This window comes from Odontesthes bonariensis, chromosome 23 (assembly GCF_027942865.1).
Source record: "Odontesthes bonariensis isolate fOdoBon6 chromosome 23, fOdoBon6.hap1, whole genome shotgun sequence".
Classification (NCBI taxonomy): domain Eukaryota; kingdom Metazoa; phylum Chordata; class Actinopteri; order Atheriniformes; family Atherinopsidae; genus Odontesthes; species Odontesthes bonariensis.
In genome coordinates this window covers 4,323,487-4,345,486 of record NC_134528.1, presented here as the reverse complement: position 1 = coordinate 4,345,486, position 22,000 = coordinate 4,323,487, and the positions used below count along the sequence as shown (strand labels likewise).

At 43.2% G+C, this 22,000-nt stretch overlaps 1 protein-coding gene across 2 annotated transcripts in view; it reads right to left on the bottom strand.

Moving 5' to 3' along the window:
• LOC142373525 (cGMP-dependent protein kinase 1-like) overlaps positions 1-22,000 on the bottom strand; it is a 72,477-nt gene that overhangs the window by 14,790 nt on the left and 35,687 nt on the right. Inside the window, exons 1-7 of one of the 2 annotated variants that reach the window (XM_075456822.1) lie at positions 16,813-16,891; positions 16,162-16,267; positions 14,405-14,468; positions 14,239-14,316; positions 14,063-14,157; positions 11,499-11,564; positions 6,798-6,872 (exon numbers count right to left, since the gene is read on the bottom strand). In XM_075456822.1, coding sequence (XP_075312937.1) covers positions 6,798-6,872; positions 11,499-11,564; positions 14,063-14,157; positions 14,239-14,316; positions 14,405-14,468; positions 16,162-16,267; positions 16,813-16,876 — 548 coding nt within the window. In that variant the 5' untranslated portion in view covers positions 16,877-16,891. Of the gene's footprint in view, positions 1-6,797; positions 6,873-11,498; positions 11,565-14,062; positions 14,158-14,238; positions 14,317-14,404; positions 14,469-16,161; positions 16,268-16,812; positions 16,892-22,000 lie in introns of those variants that run through there. The other variant, XM_075456821.1, reaches the window with a different exon arrangement.

Here is a 22,000-nt window from a genome sequence, read left to right as displayed (position 1 = left end):
TACACCATCCAGGCCGAGGCTTCCTGCTGTGTCCTCAGTCCAGAGGATACACCATCCAGGCCGAGGCTTCCTGCTGTTATTAGTTCTGTGTTTTATCATGTTTTAGGTTATGTCACGTCTTAGTTTTTAAGTTCATGTTTAGTTAAGTCTGGCCATGTTTTGCCATTGTTTTTTCCTCAGTTCCCATGTTCTGGTCATTAGTTTCATTCACGTCACCTGTCCATTGTCCCCAGCTGCACTCATTCACCAATCACTCCCAGTTCAGTATTCAGGCCCCGTTTACACGATAGGAAGACGCAGATATTTTCCTGCGGTTTGGCCTCTCGTTTACACCAAAACCCCGTTTTTATCACAGAAAACGATTATTTCTAAAACCTCCGGCCAAAGTGGAGATTTCTGATTACGCCGGTTATGTGTTGCCGTGTCAACTGGGAGAAACGGCGTTTTAGGTTCTTAAACGTCACATTATGCGCCAGAAAATGCTTAACGTCATGCGAGCGCCTTATGTTTACAGTTTGTTTGGCTACTGATCAGGATTATCAAGGGATTCAATAATCGGTTGATCTGGTTTGACCCATATTGAATAAACACAGACACACGTCTTCATTTTTCAGACATTTTACTTCTGAAGAGATCTGACACTCGATAGACACAAAATCAAATTGCGTGTTTGTCATTAATCCAGAAAGAGTCGCTCGTGTTATTTGTTGGTGTCGATTCTGAGGATTTTGATTGGCTTGCATGGCTTTATTCCTTTCCCTACACTGCCGCCAACAGGTTTGGCATAGTTATTATGGCGCTTGGCGGCGTATTTATGCGGGTTGATGTAAATGACAAGTTTTTTGGAAACGATGTTGTGTGCACGATGTTATTATTGAAAACGGAGGGGGGCAAATATTCGTTTCTTTAAATACCCGGCTATGTGTAAATGTGGCCTTAGCTTCCAGGTTTCCCCTTTCAGTTTGTGATTTCCTTACCCGGATTTCACCCTTCACGCCACACCAAAGTCAAGCTAAGTCCTTTTTGTTTTTGTCTCAGTCATGATCATGTTTTTTTTTTCACAGTTCCGTTCTTGTCATCCGGCTCAGCCGCGCCCTGTTTTGACTTTTGTTATTTTTGAAAATAAAACCAAGTTTGCTTTTACCTCTGGAGTCCGCATCCGTGTCCTGCCAACCCCGTTACTGACAAAAATAAGTCGAGTGGCTCTTGTTTTAGCACCCCACCCCCACGCAGCTGATTAAGTGAGCCAAAGGGAATCAGAATCAGAATGCCTTTATTGTCATTGTACATGGTACAGCGAAATTTAAAGCCACCAAAACAGTGCAAAGAGAAAATAAAAATGTTACATTTAGTAAAAGAGGCTTTTTAAGCTGAACATTCACCTCCTCTTCGTGTTAATCCAGCGCGTCCGACACAGAAATGTGCCGTTTTATTACGTTTACGCTCCAAACTGAGGCTAAAGATGCTGAAATTACAATATGTCAAACACAAAGAGCTTTATAAATCACAACTTAATAGTTTTAGCTACAATATGTTCACAAAACATTATATCTGTGGTCGTATATCCTGAGGAAGCTGATCATTTATGTATATAAACAGTAAAACCAGGTGGAAATAAGGTCAAACTGTGGCTGCAGAGAGAATAACACTCACTCTTACAATAATATTCCTGTTGTGTTGAACAGATGAACCTGCAGCCCAGCAGATTTCTGCTTCCTGGAAGCTGTGGAATCAGATTTCTGCAGAAACAGAAGCCGCTGCGGGTCGTTCGGGATTAGCCGACAAATAAACGGGTTAAATTTAGTTTGAGAAGGTGAGAAAGATTAACAGAAAGTGAAGAATATGGTTGGAAAAAGGGCAGAATTTCATCAGTGAACGCACCACTTTCTGCCTGTAATCTGCATTTTATTCAGTCTGTGTGTGAACTCTTTTAGTTTTTATATATTATTTGATCTATTTTTGCACATTCATGTTTTATAAGATGTAAATTCACACCGTTTCTTTCATTATTGTGCGAGTTTCCGATTCAAATCTGGAAAGAACTTCACAGATCCAGAAATCAAACACACATACAGCGATAAAACGTTCTGTTGAACAGAAAAACAATCGACAGTAATGGTGCATGAATAATGTGCACGTGTGAAGGACAAACAAACACTCAGATTACACTGTTTGCTGTTTACCGTTACCATAGCAGCCATGATTGACAGCTGGACAACTGGTGTCATAAGAGAAGTGTTCAGCTTCACTGGGACACATGACCAACAGTCAGTTTAGGCTGATTTAAGGTCAGTTTAGGCTGATTTAAAGTCAGTTTAGGCTGATTTAAGGTCAGTTTAGGCTGATTTAAAGTCAGTTTAGGCTGATTTAAGGTCAGTTTAGGCTGATTTAGGCTGATTTAAGGTCAGTTTAGGCTGATTTAAAGTCAGTTTGGGCTGATTTAAGGTCAGTTTAGGCTTTTTAAGGTCAGTGTAGGCTGATTTAAGGTCCGTTTAGGCTTTTTAAGGTCAGTTTAGGCTGATTTAAGGTCAGTTTAGGCTAATTTAAAGTCAGTTTGGGCTGATTTAAGGTCAGTTTAGGCTTTTTAAGGTCAGTGTAGGCTGATTTAAAGTCAGTTTAGGCTTTTTAAGGTCAGTTCAGGCTGATTTAAAGTCAGTGTAGTCTGATTTAAGGTCCGTTTAGGCTTTTTAAGGTCAGTTTAGGCTGATTTAAAGTCAGTTTATGCTGATTTAGGCTGATTTAAAGTCAGTTTAGGCTGATTTAAGGTCAGTTTAGGCTTTTTAAGGTCAGTTCAGGCTGATTTAGTCAGTTTAGGCTGATTTAAGGTCAGTTTAGGCTTTTTAAGGTCAGTTCAGGCTGATTTAGTCAGTTTAGGCTGATTTAAGGTCAGTTTAGGCTGATTTAATGTCAGTTCAGGCTGATTTAAGGTCAGTTTAGGCTTTTTAAGGTCAGTTCAGGCTGATTTAGTCAGTTTAGGCTGATTTAATGTCAGTTTAGGCTGATTTAAGGTCAGTTTAGGCTAATTTAAAGTCAGTTTGGGCTGATTTAAGGTCAGTGTAGGCTGATTTAATGTCAGTTTAGGCTTTTTAAGGTCAGTTCAGGCTGATTTAGTCAGTTTAGGCTGATTTAATGTCAGTTTAGGCTGATTTAAAGTCAGTTTAGGCTGATTTAAGGTCAGTTTAGGCTGATTTAAAGTCAGTTTAGGCTGATTTAATGTCAGTTTAGGCTTTTTAAGGTCAGTTCAGGCTGATTTAAAGTCAGTTTAGTCTGATTTAAGGTCAGTTTAGGCTTTTTAAGGTCAGTTTAGACTGATTTAGTCAGTTTAGGCTGATTTAAGGTCAGTTTAGGCTGATTTAAAGTCAGTTTAGGCTGATTTAAGGTCAGTTTAGGCTGATTTAAAGTCAGTTTAGGCTGTTTTAAGGTCAGTTTAGGCTGATTTAAAGTCAGTTTAGGCTGATTTAAAGCTGTGGTCGGCAACTTTTTTTTAGTCATATTAACTTGAACTGTCATGGGATTCTGAAAGTAGAAAATTAAATAGGCTGTTTAGGAAAAATAACGAAATCTGTAGCTCCCTCTGAAGCCTGTAATCATGCTTGCAAAAACCGAGCGCTCCCGGCTGTTTTTAACCAATCACGTTAGGGTGGAGGAATCCTACCTGTCAATCACAGCTTGTGCACACGCTGCTGAGCGTGAGTCTGCCGCAGCTTGTGTGCGCGCACACTGGTGTGAACTCACGTGCACAACCTCGTCCACAGAGGGGGAGGGGTTTGGGGGGCGATTCGGAGCTTGTTAGAGGTTGGGGGAGGGACCTGAAAGTTGTATCAGTTCGAATTTTCCGACTTTAGACTCGCAATTTTGAAAACCTGCCGACTGCAGCTTTAAGGTCAGTTTAGGTTGTTTTAAGGTCAGTTTAGGCTGATTTAAAGTCAGTTTAGGCTGATTTAAAGATTTAAAAATCCTTAATTTAAACTAGGGCTGGGCGAGTTAACTTGTTAATTATTTAACGGCGATAAATATTTTATCGCACATTAACGCAGTTAACGCAGAGCTCCTCGGTCTCTGTGTGAAGCTCATGGAGCTAACCGGCGCTACTTCCTGTTTTACTTGTTTCAACATAAAAGCACGTATTTCAAAATAAATTTAAAAAAAACTCCTGCATTTACAGCCAAGTTGAATTGTCTTCTCAGCGTAGTAGTTCCAGTCTAAAATATCACTTAAAGGCAAAACACACAACTGATAGCAGCAAGTCATTCAAGGAAACAGACAGTGGAGCGAGGCTTCTACATAAAAACTACAGAAAGATGCTGATGTTAAAAGTGTGTTTGCACAACAAATGTTATGGCACTTTTATTCATATGGCAGCACATTTAAAATAAAGCTAAAAGCTATACACTACTTTTGGATTCATTTTTGGATTCTGCATACAAATGCGATTAATCGTGATTAATCAGGGAAATCATGTGATTAATTAGATTAAAGATGTCAATCGTTGCCCAGACATAATTTAAACATAAATATACAGCAGAGCAAGGTTTAAACCCCCCGAATACATCCATGGAGCTCTTTGGAGACTTCAACCACACGTTTCTTTCTGCTACACTTCAACTTTCCAAAAGTTCATCCACTGATTTTTATCTGTTTATACACCCATTTACCTATTTTTATTTATTAGTTTGTTCATTCATTTATTTATTTTGATTAATATCGATCACAATATCGGCCACATTGACCAGTAACACTGATCAGAGTGTCAGTCACATGCACAAAAAACAGCCTAAACTGACACATGCATAAAAAGGAGAAAGTAATCTACAGTGTTAGCTTAAAACTAGCTCAACTCTTTAGCTTAATGTTGAGCAGTGACAATAATGCAGATTACTGTTTGTAATAGTTATCAACTCTATTGATACTAATGATGAGCAAACCTCTTTATCAGGTCCAAAATATAATAATAATGTTACCATAAGAGTTTACTGTTCCTGTTAAAACGTTAAACAACCAACGTTAGCCATCCTAGGAGCTTGAAAAAGGCCAACTGGACGTTTGGGCTGATTTAAAGTCAGTTTAGGCTGATTTAGGGTAAGTTTAGGCTGATTTAAGGTCAGTTTAGGCTGATTTAAAGTCAGTTTAGGCTGATTTAGGGTAAGTTTAGGCTGATTTAAGGTCAGTTTAGGCTGATTTAAAGTCAGTTTAGGCTGATTTAAGGTCAGTTTAGGCTGATTTAAAGTCAGTTTAGGCTGATTTAGGGTAAGTTTAGGCTGATTTACGGTAAGTTTAGGCTGATTTAAAGTCAGTTTAGGCTGATTTAAGGTCAGTTTAGGCTGATTTAAAGTCAGTTTAGGCTGATTTAGGGTAAGTTTAGGCTGATTTACGGTAAGTTTAGGCTGATTTAAAGTCAGTTTAGGCTGATTTAGGGTAAGTTTAGGCTGATTTACGGTAAGTTTAGGCTGATTTAAAGTCAGTTTAGGCTGATTTAAAGTCAGTTTAGGCTGATTTACGGTATATTTAGGCTGATTTAAAGTCAGTTTAGGCTGATTTAAGGTCAGTTTAGGCTGATTTAAAGTCAGTTTAGGCTGATTTAAGGTCAGTTTAGGCTGATGGAGCTCTTTGAAGACTTCAACCACACCTTTCTTTCTGCTAGACTTCAACTTTCCAAAAGTTCATCCACTGATTTTTATCTATTTATACACCCATTTACCTATTTTTATTTATTAGTTTGTTCATTAATTTATTAGTCTGGATTAATATCGATCACAATATCGGCCACATTGACCAGTAACACGGATCAGTGTCAGTCACATGCACTGGCAAATAAAAAGGAGAAAGTAATCTACAGTGTTAGCTTAAAACTAGCTCAACTCTTTAGCTTAATGTTGAGCAGTAACAATGATGCAGATTACTGTTCGTAATAGTTATAACTCTATTGATACTAATGATGAGCAAACCTCTTTATCAGGTCCAAAATATAATAATAATGTTACCGTAAGAGTTTACTGTTCCTGTTAAAACGTTAAACAACCATTGTAGCCATCCTAGGAGCTTGAATAAGGCCAACTGGACGTCTTCTTCTTCTTGGTTATTGAAGACGTTTCACCTTTCATTTGCAAGCCTTCTTCAGATCTCGTTGGTGGGGAGTATCAGCTTATAAGTATCAGAGGGGCCCCTCCAAGGTCACATGTATGTCACTGAATACTACACTGAATCATCCAGCTCTTAGGATTACCCTGACCTGGATAACCGAGGATCCACGCCGGCTTACAACCAACATTAAAACTCAACAAAAAAGGCAACAAAACCCGAAGTGATGAGCCTCAATTTGTGAATATTTGTTTTCAGAGTTTCACCCTCTCACTAGTCTGGTTTAAACGTGAAACTTCTAAACATTAATAAGACATTAATGAGGAACTGCGTGATTTACGGAGGTGTAAAAGGAATAAAAGCCAGTGTCTGTGTGCTCCACTCAGACAGCTGGTATTATTAGCTGCTCCTACATAAGCTCAGAGTCCTGTTTCTCCTGTAAACATCCACACATGAACCTTCAGACAGAGAGAGGCTTAAAGGAGCATGCCGCCAGGTTTCAGGTTTGTCTTTATTGAAAGAGGCCTCAAAATATTTCATCACTTCATTTAAAACAACACGACTCTGATGTTTTCAGGCAGCTGCAAATTAAACATCTGCTCACTAAATACATTAACTCACATTAATGCTGAAGCGTCTGCTCAAAGTCAGAAAGTATTTTTGTTGGAACTGAAATGATAAATTCATGTTGATACTGAAAAACAGAGTGTTCCACCTACTTGGCTTTAGCTTCAGCGTCCTCGTAGGCTTTGTTTGAAACGTCCTCCAGTCCACCAATCAGATGCTTGAATGAGCTGAGGAGGGAAAGATGATTCACATTACATTTATTCATATTATTCTTCATTAAAGTGACGAACAGGAAAAGCTTCGAAGCTTCAGGACAGAGTGCAGGTGGAAAGGTGACATGTGGCTGATTTGAGGTCAGTTTAGGCTGATTTAAGGTCAGTTTAGGCTGATTTGAGGTCAGTTTGGGCTGATTTAGACTGATTTAAAGTCAGTTTGGGTTTATTTAAGGTCAGTTTAGGCTGATTTGAGGTGAGTTTAGGCTTATTTAAGGTTAGTTTAGGATGATTTAAGGTCAGTTGAGGTCAGTTTAGGCTGATTTAAGGTCAGTTTAGGCTGATTTAAAGTCAGTTTGGGCTGATTTAAGGTCAGTTTAGGCTGATTTAAGGTCAGTTTAGGCTGATTTAAAGTCAGTTTAGGCTGATTTAAGGTCAGTTTATCTGATTTAGACTGATTTAAAGTCAGTTTGGGTTTATTTAAGGTCAGTTTAGGCTGATTTGAGGTGAGTTTAGGCTTATTTAAGGTTAGTTTAGGATGATTTAAGGTCAGTTGAGGTCAGTTTAGGCTGATTTAAGGTCAGTTTAGGCTGATTTAAAGTCAGTTTGGGCTGATTTAAGGTCAGTTTAGGCTGATTTAAGGTCAGTTTAGGCTGATTTAAAGTCAGTTTAGGCTGATTTAAGGTCAGTTTAGGCTGATTTAAGGTCAGTTTAGGCTGATTTAAAGTCAGTTTGGGCTGATTTAAGGTCAGTTTAGGCTGATTTAAGGTCAGTTTCGGCTGATTTAAAGTCAGTTTGGGCTGATTTAAGGTCAGTTTAGGCTGATTTAAGGTCAGTTTAGGCTGATTTAAAGTTAGTTTGGGCTGATTTAAGGTCAGTTTAGGCTGATTTAAAGTCAGTTTGGGCTGATTTAAGGTCAGTTTAGGCTGATTTAAGGTCAGTTTAGGCTGATTTAAGGTCAGTTTAGGCTGATTTAAAGTCAGTTTGGGCTGATTTAAGGTCAGTTTAGGCTGATTTAAGGTCAGTTTAGGCTGATTTAAAGTCAGTTTGGGCTGATTTAAGGTCAGTTTAGGCTGATTTAAAGTCAGTTTAGGCTTATTTAAGGTCAGTTTAGGCTGATTTAAGGTCAGTTTGGGCTTATTTAAGGTCAGTTTAGGCTGATTTAAAGTCAGTTTGGGCTGATTTAGGCTGATTTAAGGTCAGTTGAGACTGATTTCTATGATGATTGAGTACAGCAGTCCAACTGTGTGTGTGTGTTGTTTGTCATGAGAACCAGCAGATGGCAGCATCACATTTATGTAAAACTGAAACATCCTCACTCTGAAGGTTCAACACCAGAACCTCCACTTTAAAGGAACATTTCACAGAAAATGATGAAAGTTATTAAAAATTGTTTTACACAGACTAACTCCTCACAGATTTTACAGGGTCACTTTTTGTAAGACCACAGCAGAGATTATTTCCCATCATGCACCTTGTGGAAACAGTGAAGCAGCATTTTTAAGTGCAGAAGAAACGTCGTAGAGACATTCAACAGACATTTTGCACGGACCAAATGCACCGTATGGATTCTAGCCTCATCGCCATGGTTACTCTCAGCCACAGCTTTCCCTGCTTCCTGTTTGGAGTTGACAGCAGCACACGTGTTGGTTGAACGCAGAACAACTCACCGAATAACATAAAATAAGACTAAATAAGACTGATTTTGATGTGAGAAATACCGCCTTAAAACAGCCAGGCTTAAGTACTACAACCACCTTACACCAAACGATCACAGGTGAGCGCCACAACTCGTGAGATTCTTCCCAATTTTATTCTGTCACTGGAAACTGTGGCTGTGTTCGAAACCGCATACTACATACTGCATACTACATTCTACATACTGCATACTGCATACTACATACTGCATACTGCATACTGCATACTACATTCTACATACTGCATACTACATTCTACATACTGCATACTGCATACTACATACTGCATACTGCATACTGCATACTACATTCTACATACTGCATACTACATTCTACATACTGCATCCTACATTCTACATACTGCATACTGCATACTACATTCTACATACTGCATACTGCATTCTACATACTGCATACTACATTCTACATATTGCATACTGCATACTACATTCTACATACTGCATACTACATACTACATACTGCATACTACATACTGCATACTACATACTGCATACTACATTCTACATACTGCATACTGCATACTACATACTGCATACTGCATACTACATTCTACATATTGCATACTGCATACTACATTCTACATACTGCATACTGCATACTACATACTGCATACTACATTCTACATACTGCATACTGCATACTGCATACTACATTCTACATACTGCATATTGCATACTGCATACTACATACTGTATACTACATACTGCATACTGCATACTGCATCCTACATTCTACATACTGCATACTGCATACTACATTCTACATATTGCATACTGCATACTACATTCTACATACTGCATACTACATTCTACATACTGCATACTGCATTCTACATACTGCATACTACATTCTACATACTGCATACTGCATTCTACATACTGCATACTACATTCTACATATTGCATACTGCATACTACATTCTACATACTGCATACTACATACTACATACTGCATACTACATACTGCATACTACATACTGCATACTACATTCTACATACTGCATACTGCATACTACATACTGCATACTGCATACTACATTCTACATATTGCATACTGCATACTACATTCTACATACTGCATACTGCATACTGCATACTGCATACTACATTCTACATACTGCATACTGCATACTGCATACTACATACTGTATACTACATACTGCATACTGCATACTGCATCCTACATTCTACATACTGCATACTGCATACTACATTCTACATATTGCATACTGCATACTACATTCTACATACTGCATACTACATTCTACATACTGCATCCTACATTCTACATACTGCATACTGCATACTACATTCTACATACTGCATACTGCATTCTACATACTGCATACTACATTCTACATATTGCATACTGCATACTACATTCTACATACTGCATACTACATACTACATACTGCATACTACATACTGCATACTACATACTGCATACTACATTCTACATACTGCATACTGCATACTACATACTGCATACTGCATACTACATTCTACATATTGCATACTGCATACTACATTCTACATACTGCATACTGCATACTGCATACTGCATACTGCATACTACATTCTACATACTGCATACTGCATACTGCATACTACATACTGCATACTACATACTGTATACTACATACTGCATACTGCATACTGCATCCTACATACTACATACTGCATACTGCATACTACATTCTACATATTGCATACTGCATACTACATTCTACATACTGCATACTGCATACTGCATACTGCATACTACATACTACATTCTACATACTGCATACTGCATACTGCATACTACATACTACATACTACATACTGTATACTACATACTGCATACTGCATACTGCATCCTACATTCTACATACTGCATACTGCATACTACATTCTACATACTGCATACTACATTCTACATATTGCATACTGCATACTGCATACTACATTCTACATACTGCATTCTACATACTGCATACTACATACTACATACTATATACTACATACTGCATACTACATTCTACATACTGCATACTGCATTCTACATACTGCATACTACATACTACATACTGCATACTACATACTGCATACTACATACTGCATACTGCATACTACATTCTACATACTACATACTGCATACTGCATAATGCATACTACATACTGCATACTACATACTGCATACTACATACTGCATTCTACATACTGCATACTACATACTACATACTGCATACTACATACTGCATACTACATACTGCATACTGCATACTCATCGATCAGACAGTATGCAGAGCGTTTACCCACAATGCATTTCGCTCCTGCCCGAGCCGAAATCAGCCGGCCTGAAGCTGATTTCTCTTAAGCTCTAAACTCTGTAAACTTTAGCAACATTTGAAACATTTTCAGGAGAGAAAGTAGTCGTTTAGATCCCCAACATGTTGAAAACCTAACAAAATACCGGCTATTTACAATTTTGTTCCCACGAATTCGGCGCTACTAAAGCTAGCAGCAGTGACCAATGCACTTCCGGTTATTTTCACAAAATAAAATACCCGTTGCCTTTTATCATAGGGAAAGCCATTATGATACAATTGGTGCTTTTGTTTTGAAAACAGGAAGTGAACCTACCCTCGTTGTAGCTAGCTTGAAACTGCCGTTTTGACAGGAAATGACGATCGGCGACGTTACGTTACGTTGCATCTTGGGTAGTTTAAGTATGAGTAGTAACCTCATGATGCATACCCAACATTTCGGAGAATCTAGTATGCATCCGGGAACTTCTCGCTTACTCAAACTCGCATACTAACTCAAAAAGTTAGTAGGAGTAGTAGGAGAAGTGTGCGGTTTGGAACACAGCCTTTCTCCAGCTCTGAAATCACTGGTGAATCTCGGAGTGTGTGACCAGCTTCAGACACAGAAACACTTACTCTCGGTCGATGACCAGGCAGGTGACGGTCTCCATGGCGATGACGTTGGCTGTCCTCACGTCCTCCCTGTTGACAAAGACACAGAGTGGTTCATGAACCAAAAACGCTTCATCAGCTGGAGCTGCAGAGTTTTTTGGATTCCGGCAGAATGTCGTCCACAGAGCATCAGGTGAAGAATAACGCAGTTACATTTGTTCCTGAAGGTTCTTAGTAAAAGTTCTTTAACCTACACTGGACGGGTTCACCTGACATTTAATATAAAGTCCTAATACTTTCAGATTGGTCCTGGTTTAACGACTTGGGGGCGGGGGGGGGGGGGGGGTAGAGTTCAGCCTGGGTGTCTCAGACTGTTCTTGTTTCAAAGTTAAACTGGATTTTAAATCATTGTTCTCATATGCTCGCTTTTAAGACATGTTCTTACTTTGTAAATGGTCAAACATACATAATTGTGGTCAAATATGTCTTTAAATACTAAAAACCTTCTTATTTAGGATTGCTTTTAATACCCAGTAGTATGATGACACTTTTATCTTTTTTTATCTTATTCGATTTTGTTGTATTTTATTGTTTTCACTGTTCTTTTATTGTTTTTACTTCTTCTTCTCTTTATTTATTACCTGCTGTAAAGCACTTTGGTACACCGAAAGGATTGTCTGTAAAGGGCTGTAGAAATAAAATACGTTTACATTTAAATGAAAAAGAAAACGTTTAAAAAGTTTAAGCATGTTCCCAGGATAATCCATCCAGACCCAGATCTTTATTTCTGGCTCGGCAGGAGGAGCCGACCCTGGACTCGCTGGGCAGATGTTCTGTCTCTGATGGGAACAGAGAGGTCGGGCAGGGACTCGCTGGGCAGATGTTCTGTCTCTGATGGCTCCCATGGGAACAGAGAGGTCGGGCAGGGACTCGCTGGGCAGATGTTCTGTCTCTGATGGTTCCCCCGGGAACAGAGAGGTCGGGCAGGGACTCGCTAGGCAGATGTTCTGTCTCTGATGGTTCCCCCGGGAACAGAGAGGTCGGGCAGGGACTCGCTGGGCAGATGTTCTGTCTCTGATGGTTCCCCCGGGAACAGAGAGGTCGGGCAGGGACTCGCTGGACAGATGTTCTGTCTCTGATGGTTCCCATGGGAACAGAGAGGTCGGGCAGGGACTCGCTGGACAGATGTTCTGTCTCTGATGGTTCCCCCGGGAACAGAGAGGTCGGACAGGGACTCGCTGGGCAGATGTTCTGTCTCTGATGGTTCCCCCGGGAACAGAGAGGTCGGGCAGGGACTCGCTGGGCAGATGTTCTGTCTCTGATGGTTCCCCCGGGAACAGAGAGGTCGGGCAGGGACTCGCTGGACAGATGTTCTGTCTCTGATGGTTCCCCCGGGAACAGAGAGGTTGGGCAGGGACTCGCTGGGCAGATGTTCTGTCTCTGATGGTTCCCCCGGGAACAGAGAGGTCGGGCAGGGACTCGCTGGGCAGATGTTCTGTCTCTGATGGTTCCCCCGGGAACAGAGAGGTCGGGCAGGGACTCGCTGGGCAGATGATCTGTCTCTGATGGTTCCCCCGGGAACAGAGAGGTCGGGCAGGGACTCGCTGGGCAGATGTTCTGTCTCTGATGGTTCCCCCAGGAACAGAGAGGTTGGGCAGGGACTCGCTGGGCAGATGTTCTGTCTCTGATGGTTCCAACGGGAACAGAGAGGTCGGGCAGGGACTCGCTGGGCAGATGTTCTGTCTCTGATGGTTCCTCCGGGAACAGAGAGGTCGGGCAGGGACTCGCTGGGCAGATGTTCTGTCTCTGATGGTTCCAACGGGAACAGAGAGGTCGGGCAGGGACTCGCTGGGCAGATGTTCTGTCTCTGATGGTTCCCATGGGAACAGAGAGGTCGGGCAGGGACTCGCTGGGCAGATGATCTGTCTCTGATGGTTCCCACGGGAACAGAGAGCTCGGGGGGGTATTCACTCTGTTCACTCTCATACCACATCCATGGTTCATATTTCAGATCTTATAACTTCTTTATACCTTCCACACTTGATATTAGTTTCTATAAACCTTTTTTAAATAACCGAAACCTTTTAAATGTCCACTAACAGCAGTCTGTAAAAAGGTTGCTTTTCTTCTACAAATGGTTTATTCTGGTCCTCACAGAGATAGATATGGATAGATGTCCATCAATCCTTCAATAAAACTCATTTCCTGTCTGACTCAGCGAGTCTCTGATCTTATTAAAAGCTGAAGCGTGTCGACCTCTGACCTCTGACCCAGAGTACCTGCAGCACACACATATCTGGGACTATAGAGCAAATCTTAACCCGTCCTAACCCCCTGTAACTGTTTAAAATGGACTTGCCTTTTTTTTATTATTTATTATCCTTTTTTTTTAAACTTTTAAGTCATTGTTCTGTCAGTGTGACATGTTTAAATAAATAAAATAAATACATATATAATAATCTGTATAATATAAATATAATACATAATAATATAATATTATATTATATAATAATCTGAATATTCAGAATATCTGGCGCCACCATCAGAACTAAAGACGTCAGGGTCAGAGTTGGGTCACATGATCTCACCCCTGCAGAGCCCTCTCTCCAAACCAATCTCCCCTGGTGAGCTCCCGCAGGTGTGTCAGCTCCTGATTGGTCGGATCCCCCTGGGTCACGTTCACCTGGCAGAGGTTAGCAGACGGTCAGGTGGGTCAGAATGATGATGATGATGAGGTCAGTGACAGGAGGAAGAGGACACTGACCTTCCCCGTGCTGATGATGAAGAAGGTGTCTCCTCGCGCCCCCTGCCTGATGATGTAATCGCCATCTTCATAGTGAGTCTGGGCATAGAAGAGAGCGTCTGATTGGACGAGATTTCACCACAGAAGAAGAGTCCCAGCATGGAGGGATGTTGGATGAAGGACTCACCTCCTCCATGACGTCGGCCAGTTTGCTGAGAGTTTCCTCTGGAAGGCCCTGGAAGGTGGGAACGCTGCAGAGACACAACCGTCTGATTTATCAAAGAGTTCTGTGGCCGAGCAGCTGGTGAGCCTGCAGGTTCCACTGGTGAGTCAGCATGTTCCACTGATACTGGTGAACCTGCAGGCTCCACTGATACTGATGAGCCTGCAGGTTCCACTGATACTGGTGAGCCTGCAGGTTCCACTGGTGAGCCTGCAGGTTCCACTGGTGAGCCTGCAGGTTCCACTGGTGAGCCAGCATGTTCCACTGGTGAGCCTGCAGGCTCCACTGATACTGGTGAGCCTGTACAGAACATACCTGTGCACGTGCACACATGCACACATGCACAGGTCACCTTTTTAGTGCGGGCAGGAGGAAGCAACACAACACTAAAAACAAGGAAAGTCGGGGCAGTCGGTGGCGTAGTGGGTTAAGCAGCCGCCCCATGTACAGAGGCTACAGTCCTCGCTGCATGTCTTCCCCCTCTCTCTGCCCCCTGCTTCCCGTCTCTCTCCAACTGTCCTATCATTAAAGGCATAAGAAGCCCCCCAAAATATTTGAAAATAAAATAAAATAATAAGGAAAGTCCTACAGAAGTAAAAGTACTAAAGTATTAGCAGCTAAATGCCATTTAAAGTATAAGTACTGAGATGGATGGATGGATGGATGGATGGATGGATGGATGGATGGATGGGTGGATGGATGGGTGGATGGATGGATGGATGGATGGATGGATGGATGGATGGATGGATGGATGGATGGATGGGTGGATGGGTGGATGGATGGATGGATGGATGGATGGATGGATGGATGGGTGGATGCATGGATGGGTGGGTGGTTGGGTGGGTGGATGGATGGATGGATGGATGGATAGATGGGTGGATGGGTGGATGGATGTGTGGATGGATAGATGGATGGATGGATGGATGGATGGATGGATGGATGGATGGATGGATGGATGGATGATGGGTGGGTGGTTGGGTGGGTGGATGGATGGATGGATGGATGGATGGATGGATGGATGGGTGGATGGTTGGGTGGGTGGATGGATGGATGGATGGATGGGTGGATGCATGGATGGGTGGGTGGTTGGGTGGGTGGATGGATGGATGGATGGATGGATGGGTGGATGGTTGGGTGGATGGATGGTTGGATGGATGGATGGATGGATGGATGGATGGGTGGATGGTTGGGTGGGTGGATGGATGGGTGGATGCATGGATGGATGGATGGGTGGGTGGGTGGTTGGGTGGGTGGATGGATGGATGGATGGATGGGTGGGTGGGTGGATGGATGGATGGATGGATGGATGGATGGACGGATGGATGGATGGATGGATGGATGGATGGATGGATGGATGGATAGATTGATGGATGGATGGATGGATGGGTGGATGCATGGATGGATGGATGGATGGATGGATGGGTGGGTGGATGGATGGATGGATGGATGGATGGATGGGTGGATGGATGGGTGGATGGACTGATGGATGGATGGATGGATGGATGGATGGATGGGTGGATGCGTGGATGGATGGATGGATGGATGGATGGATGGATGGATGGATGGATGGATGGATGGGTGGATGGATGGATGGATGGATGGATGGATGGATGGATGGATGGATGGATGGATGGATGTTATATTTAAACCACCTATCTAACCACATCTTTAATCAGCTGCAGTTACTGACTGAACGTGTGCACGTGGACATGTGGAGTCACCTCTTCAGGAAGTCCATGTACTCGGCGTGTTTGATGAGTCCAGTTCTCATCATGATGGTCTGGAAACACTGCCGGTCTATGGCCCACAGCTTCACGTGTGTCAGAGCTGAAAAACACACATTCAGCTTCCCCTGAGTCCTGTGAGATCCAGGAAACGTCCTGAACCTGCCTCTCCTGTCTCTGAAGGATCTGTCCTGGTTAAACTTCTGTGTGCACGTGTGAATATCTTTAATCTGCCTTCAATCTGCAGGCGACGCACTCGGTGGAATGAAAGTATAAACATACAGCTGTTTGTGTACAGGTCTTTGCACGTGTGTGCACGTCTGTGCACATGTGAAGACGCTCACGTGACCAAACGGACAGCAGGTTTGATCAGGCGACGTCGTGATTCAGTTGCGTTTAAAACCAGCAGACTAACTTCAGGTAAAGTTGTTGCTTAGCAACATGAGCCAGTCTGTAAGGTGACAGCAGAGCAAGCTTTAAAAATCTGAAGATCAGATGTTGGAGCTGAAGGTCATTTCAGGTCATTTAACCCTTTAAGTGCAGAAGAAAAAAAGTATTTTTTAACAACGAGGTTCCAAAAGGTTCCAAAAGATAAACTGTGAGTGGGAAAAATGACCCAAAGTTTATGAAGGTGGTAAATTTAATCACCTAATTTGCATGTGGTGACATCACTGCTGACATCACTGTGTGGTGGCGCCTTGGATTCCAGCATCTGTCACATCTGTCTCCTCAGAGGGTCTGATCCCCCCTGGTTCTTCATCAGGACTCAGAGAAACCCAGTCCTCATTACTGCTGACACACTGGTTTCCATTCAGACTCCCCTGAGCCCCATCTACCTCCACCTTTTACCCCGTCACCACCATCTGGTTGACCCGTTTAAAGCCCCGCCCTCTCTGACCCGTCACTCTGAGGGAAATCTGAATCTTCATCAAAGATTTGAAACAAAACTTCTTCTCTTGTTAAATATTTTGATTATTTTACTCTAAATTTCCCTCGACATCTTCCATATAAACACTTCCTGTTAGCTGCATGAGCTAACGGCCAAACACTTCCTGTTAGCTGCATGAGCTAACGGCCAAACACTTCCTGTTAGCTGCGTGAGCTAACGGCCAAACACTTCCTGTTAGCTGCGTGAGCTAACGGCCAAACACTTCCTGTTAGCTGCGTGAGCTAACGGCCAAACACTTCCTGTTAGCTGCGTGAGCTAACGGCCAAACACTTCCTGTTAGCTGCGTGAGCTAACGGCCAAACACTTCCTGATTAGCTGCGTGAGCTAACGGCCAAACACTTCCTGTTAGATGCGTGAGCTAACGGCCAAACACTTCCTGTTAGCTACGTGAGCTAAAGGCCAAACACTTCCTGTTAGCTGCGTGAGCTAACGGCCAAACACTTCCTGTTAGCTGCGTGAGCTAACGGCCAAACACTTCCTGTTAGATGCGTGAGCTAACGGCCAAACACTTCCTGTTAGCTGCGTGAGCTAACGGCCAAACACTTCCTGTTAGCTGCGTGAGCTAACGGCCAAACACTTCCTGTTAGATGCGTGAGCTAACGGCCAAACACTTCCTGTTAGCTGCGTGAGCTAACGGCCAAACACTTCCTGTTAGATGCGTGAGCTAACGGCCAAACACTTCCTGTTAGCTGCGTGAGCAAAGTTTGAGCCTTCTTAACCAAACTGTCAAAGCATCTGAGCTCTGAAAAATAACTGAGAGAATAAAAAAAGACTGATGGAGAAACAGAACAGGGAAGAGAGGGATGTGTGATTTATGATTCTGATTCTTTAGACAGAAGAAGAGACGAAGGTCGAACCTGCAGACAGAACTCAGGGATGAAAACACATCATCATCATCATCATGGAACACATCCCAAAGTCTCCAACATCCCATAATCCTCAACAGAGGCTAAGGCAGACCTGGTTTCTATGGTTACTGAAGCTGTTTCCGTGGAGATTGAGATGCTTGGAGAAACTTCCACGGCTTTAATGAGCTGTGGGTGTGTGGGTGTTCATGGGTTCAGGTTATGGGATGGAGACTAAACTCGATGTTTCTGACTGTACTGACGGTTCGGTGATCGTAGCCAATCAGAGGGTCAGAGGACAGCTGTCCTGCAGAAGTTTGGCCTCAGATTATCTCTCTGCATTGATCGGTGGGTGAGTGTTCAGGGCAGAAAGAAAACAACACTGTAAATAGACCGAGAAGTGCTGTATGTGTGGGCGGAACTGTGAAGTTGTTTCTGTTGTTAACAAGACGAGAAAAGAAGACGAGGTAAACTTTATTGTCCACCTGGCCGAGAACACTTCAAAACTCTGCATTCCCAACGGGTCACATAAAACGTTCCAGCGCAGAGGAGCTGAGCTCAGAATGTAAAACCTGAGAGCCTCGATCATGGTTCTGAACCGGTCTGAACCGGTCTGAACCGGTCTGAACCAGTCTGATCATGTGTGAACCAGTCTGAACCAGTCTGAACCAGTCTGAACCAGTCTGAAACAGTCTGAACCGGTCTGAACCAGTCTGAACCAATCTTAACTAGTCTGAACCAGTCTGAACCAGCCTGAACATGTGTGAACCAGTCTGAACCAGTCTGAACCAGTCTGAACCGGTCTGAACCGGTCTGAACCAGTCTGAACCAGTCTGAACCACAGTCTGAACCAGTCTGAACCAGTCTGAACTAGTCTAAACCACAGTCTGAACCAGTCTGAACCAGTCTGAAACAGTCTGAACCGGTCTGAACCAATCTGAACCAGTCTGAACCACAGCCTGAACCAGTCTGAACTAGTCTAAACCACAGTCTGAACCAGTATGAACCAGTCTGAACCAGTCTTAACCAGTCTGAACCAGTCTGAACCGGTCTGAACCAGTCTGAACCAGTCTGAACCAGTCTGAACCACAGCCTGAACCAGTCTGAACCAGTCTGAACTAGTCTAAACCACAGTCTGAACCAGTCTGAACCAGTATGAACCAGTCTTAACCAGTCTGAACCAGTCTGAACCGGTCTGAACCAGTCTGAACCAGTCTGAACCAGTCTGAACCACAGCCTGAACCAGTCTGAACCAGTCTGAACCAGTCTGAACCACAGCCTGAACCAGTCTGAACCAGTCTGAACTAGTCTAAACCACAGTCTGAACCAGTCTGAACCAGTATGAACCAGTCTTAACCAGTCTGAACCAGTCTGAACCGGTCTGAACCAGTCTGAACCAGTCTGAACCAGTCTGAACCGGTCTGAACCAGTCTGAACCAGTCTGAACCAGTCTGAACCAGTCTGAACCACAGCCTGAACCAGCCTGAACCAGTCTGAACCAGTCTGAACCAGTCTGAACTAGTCTAAACCACAGTCTGAACCAGTATGAACCAGTCTGAACCAGTCTTAACCAGTCTGAACCAGTCTGAACCGGTCTGAACCAGTCTGAACCAGTCTGAACCAGTCTGAACCACAGCCTGAACCAGTCTGAACCAGTCTGAACCAGTCTGAACCAGTCTGAACCACAGCCTGAACCAGTCTGAACCAGTCTGAACTAGTCTAAACCACAGTCTGAACCAGTCTGAACCAGTCTGATCCAGTCTGAACCAGTCTGAACCATTCTGAACTGGTCTGAACCAGTCTGAACCAGTCTAAACCAGTCTGAACCAGTCTGATCCAGTCTGAACCAGCACTGCGTGAGGAAAGGTCGTCCAGATCTTTGAGATCAGTCCAAACATTTTACCTCACAGAGAGTCAACATGATCCTTCCCTCAGATAAATATCCATAAAAACAGCTGGAACAGCTGGTCCATCCCTGGTACCGGAGCCTGGAGGGACCAGTGTGATGAACAGAGGAGAATTCACCGGCCCACAGGGAGACTTAGAAAGATGGTATCAGCGTAACAATTCAATAATGAAACAGTTTGGCCGAATGCTTCTACATCTGCGTACGCAGTGGAAACAGGAGGAGAGCTCCCTCTGTTCCTTAAGAGAGAATAAAATGAATCAATACATTTATTTATTTATTTCTGGAGAAAGTGAGGCTGGACTGTGTCAAGATGAGAACTAAAATGTGAGTATGAGCCTTTGGATCTTCCTGATGACACGAGACGCACTGAGGACCACATCAGCTGTCTGGGGTCTGATCGTTATTCTCCCAACACCACAACGTTCCATAGGAAATAACACCCCGTCAGCTTCTTTCCATTATTTTGGGAATCTCATCTGAAATGCAAACTCTTTATCAGCGGGACTCAGAGTGGAAAATGTGTTTAAGTGTTGAGTAACAGAAGTTCTGGACTGGTTTCAGACGCAGGACGAGCTGCTGGAGCTGCTGGAGCTGCTGGAGCAGAACCTTGTGATGAACACACAGCTTGCGGGTGGTCATGACTGTTTATTACTCTGTTCTGCTGCTTTATGACCACAAACACAGCAAGGGTGTGTGTAACCATGGAAACAGAGATAAAAATACAGCAGAAAATATGATGGTTTGAGTTTAAAAAACTCTGAGGCGGTCTCATGACTGACAAACTACAATAAAAACATCTGCATGTCAAAGCCATCGATAAAGCATCAACATTACAGGTGTCTTATAATGGACAAAACCGTTCTTTCTATGCTTATGAGCACATATCAGGGCGTCTGAAGTCACCAGCAGGTGTAAAACTCCTTCTTCCTGTTCCTGGGAGCATATATCAGGGCGTCTGAGGTGTAAAACTCCTTCTTCCTGTTCCTAGGAGCATATATCAGGGCGTCTGAAGTGTAAAACTCCTTCTTCCTGTTCCTGGGAGCATATATCAGGGCGTCTGAGGTGTTAAACTCCTTCTTCCTGTTCATGGGAGCATATATCAGGGCGTCTGAGGTGTTAAACTCCTTCTTCCTGTTCATGGGAGCATATATCAGGGCGTCTGAAGTGTAAAACTCCTTCTTCCTGTTCCTGGGAGCATATATCAGGGCGTCTAAAGTGTAAAACTCCTTCTTCCTGTTCCTGGGAGCATATATCAGGGCGTCTGAGGTGTAAAACTCCTTCTTCCTGTTCCTGGGAGCATATATCAGGGCGTCTGAGGTGTAAAACTGCTTCTTCCTGTTCCTGGGAGCATATATCAGGGCGTCCGAGGTGTAAAACTCCTTCTTCCTGTTCATGGGAGCATATATCAGGGCGTCTGAGGTGTAAAACTGCTTCTTCCTGTTCCTGGGAGCATATATCAGGGCGTCCGAGGTGTAAAACTCCTTCTTCCTGTTCCTGGGAGCATATATCAGGGCGTCTGAGGTGTAAAACTCCTTCTTCCTGTTCCTGGGAGCATATATCAGGGCGTCTGAGGTGTAAAACTCCTTCTTCCTGTTCCTGGGAGCATATATCAGGGCGTCCGAGGTGTAAAACTGCTTCTTCCTGTTCCTGGGAGCAGATATCAGGGCGTCTGAGGTGTAAAACTCCTTCTTCCTGTTCCTGGGAGCATATACCAGGGCGTCTGAGGTGTAAAACTCCTTCTTCCTGTTCCTGGGAGCATATATCAGGGCGTCTGAAGTCACCAGCAGGTGTAAAACTCCCCAAAAACACAACCCTGGTATTTATTTATTTACTTTGTCTGAAAGTTCCTCATTTAACGAGCCGTTCTGATTTTCATTTCTAAAGTACGTCACTCCTTAAGTTGACTCCGCCTCCTCTGGTAAGCCCCGCCCCCTCACATCCACCCTGCTGACCGGATGAAGCCAGCTTCTGGTGGAAATGTTCTGCTGTCAGCTGCACTGAGGAGCATGCATCTTCCATCCAGCAGCAGCCTCAGAGGATATCAGAGCCCAGTGGATAAACTCTATCTGAGGCTAATGTTCCAGCAGAGTTAGCTAAAGACTGTGGATGGTACAGTCTGAAAGCCGGCTTGGC